Source organism: Ischnura elegans, chromosome 3, assembly GCF_921293095.1.
Source record: "Ischnura elegans chromosome 3, ioIscEleg1.1, whole genome shotgun sequence".
NCBI classification, from domain to species: domain Eukaryota; kingdom Metazoa; phylum Arthropoda; class Insecta; order Odonata; family Coenagrionidae; genus Ischnura; species Ischnura elegans.
The window spans coordinates 96,541,155-96,546,127 of NC_060248.1; the positions used below are offsets into that span (position 1 = coordinate 96,541,155).

The following is a 4,973-nucleotide window of genomic DNA, read 5'->3' on the forward strand; positions in this document are numbered from 1 at the left end:
CGTGACATCGGCGACCACCCAGCGCATTCCTAACCGTCGGTACGCGTATTGTCACCTCCGGCGTGACGCGTGTTTCGGGCCATCATCAGTGGGAGTTGTCTCCACGCGGAGTATCTCCTCCCAAGTACCGTTTAGGGGTCAGGGCGAAGTTTCGGATCTTTACCCAGAAAAAAATAGTCGCCTTCAGCAGTCCGCCGGGGTGTATATATACGCCCGCGGGGTCCTTGGGCCAATCACTTCTTGCTCGTGGGTCCGAAAGGTAGCAAGACTCCAAACATGTCTCCCAGAGTCGCCCTCTTCCTCGGCTTGGCCACATTGGCCGTCGCTATGGTAATTAACAATGAAACCTGTCTGAAAATTCCTCGTAGAAGTTTTTGATGAAACTTTGAAAGCTCGCATGCGGATTTTCGAGCAATAGCTAATTGCATTAATACGAATTTACTTATTATATTACGTATTACTCATGATGTTAATATCATTTTACATATTACTTATTTTATTACATATTATTATAGATTGGCATTCATATATCAGCGATCAAATTTGGGCACCTCCTAGCTTAAGATGAACTTTGCACCTCTGTTGATGTAGGGGTATATTTTTATTGCTAATTGACGACTTGAGATTTTTATTTTTATGCTCGTTCTATTATTTTTTGCAAATAATGAAACGAGTGTTAAAAAGGATTAAATTGAAATGAAAATATTATAAGTTTTCTTTCATCTGATGTAAATATTTAAAAAGACATAGGTTCAAGCTAAATGGGAACGTTTAAAAGGGTTTAGTTTTGGGATATTATTCTAGTTTCATCGATTTTATGTTCGATTCGAGTCTTGGGTGGGCGTGGAAATGACCATACAATCGGCGCACTTCCATTTTTTTACAACTGTATCATGGTCTATGTTCTAAGTCTAATATGTTTTCCAACGATTCTAATTGATTTTGTTTCTTTATTAGGTCAATGCCAGCTGCCCATGCGGAGGTGGTACCGACGTCTGCAATTTCAAGCCCGTTGTGGTAAGTGACCTATAAATTGAATTTTTCTGGTCGCAAAGCAAACAGTCTTATGTTCTATGATTTCAAGTAGAATTATGGGAGGCGTGGCAGAAATTTCCCAAATATACTAGTATATTTCTAATGACTAAAAATTTTCCTATGCATTTTAAGTGGTTTCAAAATATTTTCAGAAATTTCGGTTTCCGATAAAGCTGGCAGATAACTTTCCGTCTTGTCCAGTAATTTATACTGATAAGTTTCTCTCTTTCATTGAGTAACTGTTGAATGGGAGCGAAAGATGGAAGAAATGATAGAATGGACGAAATTCACCTGAAAAACGTTCTTGCGCTGAGAATTATATAATTTCATCTACTTGTCAATCTTGTAGGTACAAATTGAATGACGTCTCTAGAATCTTCCCTTCGGTGGATTTCGTGGAGGCTTCTGTAGTACTCCAAACTGTGCAAAACTCTTCTCTAAGCTAAATAAAATTACTCCGAACTAATCTGTAAAATTCGAGTTTTGTCATTGCCTTTTTTCCAATCGATCGTATTGATAGTGAAATTCAGATCTTATTACGTTCAGTGTGTGTTTTTAAGATGAGTGAATTTATCATATTCTTTTTCTATTCAGGTAAGACCACCAACAATTCCCAGGCCATCTCCTTTACCGAGAATGATTTGCGCTAAGATCAACCCACCTAAGTATGAACCCACCGACCCATGCAATTGCCAGAAGAACTATGTAAGTATTGAGAGTTGTTTCTCAGCATTTGTAATTAATTCTATTTTTAATGGTGTGGATGTATAAACTGTTATTCGTATGGTAAAATAATATCCTGAAATTGTTCGGTTTATGCATTTTTCAGTATAATATATATCTTCAGCATCATCATTTTTTTATCCTCTTGTACATGAGACCCAAAGAGTCAAGATTCGTCAGAAAAATACTTCCTGGGCTCACGTCATTAATTCGTGTAATATCTGAACTATCTAGTTCTTAGTTGTTATCAAATACTTCGAAATGTTATTTCATAATAAAGTATTGCTTCTTGACATGAATTATCAAAGGCTTGGCGGTTAATTTGCAGATAAAAATTAGTTAAATGTGTGAAAGACTAAACTTGACAGGGTTTGGGATAGTGTTACTTTAGAATCACATCTCAACGTAGGGAATAACTATTCAGATCTATCAAAGGCCTTGTGAAGGGAATATTTATTCCTAAATAAATATAGAATTTAGTGAAAGACGGTATGTATCAGTCGTTACTGGTGGCAGCTTTCTCTGCAAAGGGTGAATTTTACCTCAAATTAACTGTGGTATATTTTTTCGTAATTTTAGAATTTGTAAATATGACTTTAGTCTGAATTTATTTCGCCAGCCATCACGTTTATGCTTAAAATCTGGCATTGACCAAGTATTCGCCCTTTTCAATCCAGGTGAGGATCCCACCCAGGCCAGCACCCCGCTGCCCTTCCCGCCCATGCGACTCCACCCCCGACTACCCCGCCCCATGCAACAACAACCCCATCCAGACCATCCCCTTCTCGTCCGCCGATTTCGTAGCCGAGACCCCAACCTACGACGATGCCACCCCCGAGCAACCGACCGGAGTCAACTGCGGAAACCGCGTGACCCACACCGCTGACCCAGTCTCCCTTCACCTCGCTTACGCCGCCGGCCTCAACCGACCAATCAACGTCAGGGAGGGTATGTTGAGCTACGGATTCAGCAAGACCCCTGAATACCAGCCCATCAAGAAGGTCGTCCCCGACATTCCCGAGGAGAAGATTGCCGTCGTTGACAAGAAGATCTTGGAACTCAGACTGCCGTCTCCCGGATCTTTCGATCAGGAGGAGGAAGAGGTCTTGCCCGAGCCTGAGGAGGATTACTCCAACACCGACCCCGCCGGACTTTCCTACGCCGACCTCGGCTACATGCCAGAGAAGGGTCAGCCATGCGCCTGGAAGACCGGCTCCGCTGCCCAATACCCTTCACCCAGCCAAAGCTCCGTCGTCATCGTCTCCGACGGATACTCTGGCGGAAGTGACGTGTCATCCAGCTCTGGTGATGACGGAGATGACTGGAGCTCATCCGGTTCAATCTCCTCCTCCTCTGGCTGCGGAGGTTACGGAAAGTGCGGTGGTTCTTGCGGGGGTACCTGCAAGGCCTGCCGTTTCTAAGCGATCAAAACATTTCGACGGACACCACCGCAGGGGCGAAACGTGGACAGATTGAAGCGTTTTGTCCCCGCAACAACAAGAGAGTGACATCGATGAGGATGCTTGTTGATGTTCTCGAGTCATAAGACGCGACCGCTGGGGACGTTATAAATTTCGCCGGTTCATCGATTGGACGGATGACCACCCTTTTTGGAGACGAAAATTCATTCACTCCCAATCTGTGAAAAGAATGGAGGGTTGAAACAAAAGTGCAGTCCAAGCTTCATAGTCAAACACAGTGACACAAGATCACGCACACGCTCACATAAACACATTCACACGCAGACACATCGAAAACACATCGGTAAGTACTTGTCATCTTCAAAAACATAAATTTTTTGTAGTTTTCTAAAAAGGACGGCGTCTAAATCGACATGTGGTTTTAGACCCGTGTTCGATTTTGGGCCAATACTTACGCCAAAAGTAACCCTCGCCATCCACCCGTTAAATAACGCTCATCCTAATACATATTTCGCCGTAATCATTATCCGTGGAGAAAAGAAAACTTAACTACGGCTAACTCGTGCATTTTTGTTGAATACTCAATCACTGTCATATCGCGATGATCAGTCAATACCATCTAATTCATTTACACTAACTCTTGTTTATTCAGTCACAGTAGTTGCTAAGTGCCTTCAACTGTTTCCGTGTCCCAATGTACTGCAACATCAAACCACGTCAGCGCACCCTTATCTTTCCAATGCTAACTGACTAAAGCTAAACCTCCCCCGGTAAAAAAAGCATTTACGTCATCATTAATCTCTAGTTATTCGTAATTAGTTCACTCTTATCATTCGACAAAGAGAGCGAGATTTTCATGCGTTATGTTGCCATTTTTATGGCAAAATCCTTTTCAATTTTTTTTGTGTACACAAAATTGCCTTTGAAAGCAATATAAGCCCTCAAATCATCACCCTTTAGTTCAGTGATTCTAATTTCTTGTCTAAAATCACATTCAAGAGAATCACAAAAATTATCTGAAAATTAATGTATATTTTCATAATTTAGTATCCCGAGCCCTTCTCTAATGGCACTTAAATAGTCGTAATTATTGAGCTAACGTCTTTAAACACGTTTCTAACCAACATGAGTTTGTGTAGCTAGGTTTTCAGCTTCACATCTTCGCGAATTAACTTGATCATATAGAACACAACACGTACATTTATTGGCACACACTAACCACTACAAAAACACCACTTTTACATAATTCTTGGCAATCTGCTACTGAGAAACGCACTTACTTTGGACACTTGAAATTGTGTTGCAAAAGCTCTCCTGCTTTACTCCTCACATTGTAAAAAGCACGTCGTACTCGGCGGTCGCAAATCTTCAATGTATAAATTTGGTCTCTTATTTATTTTAAATTAACAAATTAAAAGTGAAAAATTATTCCATCTTTTTTATTCCATGCATCTATAATTTCTTTCCCAACTACTTTTTTCGTGATTCATACCGAGATGGCTAATGGGTCACGATGAATGTTGTTTTTTAGAATTGTTGAAGTTGTTTGAAATTCATATAGCTTCCGTTTTTATGGTTTTTAAGTTGTTACAATGTGGGTTATTGAATTCACGGCGAAGGAATGTTAAGGTAGAAGAAAAATAATTCTAGCCTTACTCGAAAGTGGAACCCGAGTATTTTTAAATTGGAGGCACAATTATTTTGTATAAATGTAAAATCCTGACCGTGATCTAGTCGTCAATGAGAAATGGTTGAAGAATGCATCAATCGTGATAAATGTCAGCGTCCACTGTG

The 4,973-nt window shown here is 40.7% G+C and overlaps 1 protein-coding gene across 1 annotated transcript; it reads left to right on the forward strand.

Annotated features, from left to right (window-relative positions):
- Positions 1-224: 224 nt before the first annotated feature.
- On the forward strand, positions 225-4,607 carry LOC124156195. Its single transcript, XM_046530579.1, has 4 exons — positions 225-330; positions 958-1,017; positions 1,630-1,740; positions 2,436-4,607. The coding sequence occupies exons 1-4, from the start codon at positions 277-279 to the stop codon at positions 3,177-3,179; spliced, it is 969 nt and encodes a 322-aa protein (XP_046386535.1). The 5' UTR covers positions 225-276; the 3' UTR covers positions 3,180-4,607.
- The last annotated feature ends 366 nt before the right edge of the window (positions 4,608-4,973 follow it).

Coding starts and splice junctions, on each gene's coding strand:
- LOC124156195 (XM_046530579.1), top strand. CDS start 277: ATGTCTCCCAGAGTCGCCCTCTTCCTCGGCTTGGCCACATTGGCCGTC. Junction 331..957: donor CCACATTGGCCGTCGCTATG/GTAATTAACAAT, acceptor TTTCTTTATTAG/GTCAATGCCAGCTGCCCATG. Junction 1,741..2,435: donor GCAATTGCCAGAAGAACTAT/GTAAGTATTGAG, acceptor TTTTCAATCCAG/GTGAGGATCCCACCCAGGCC.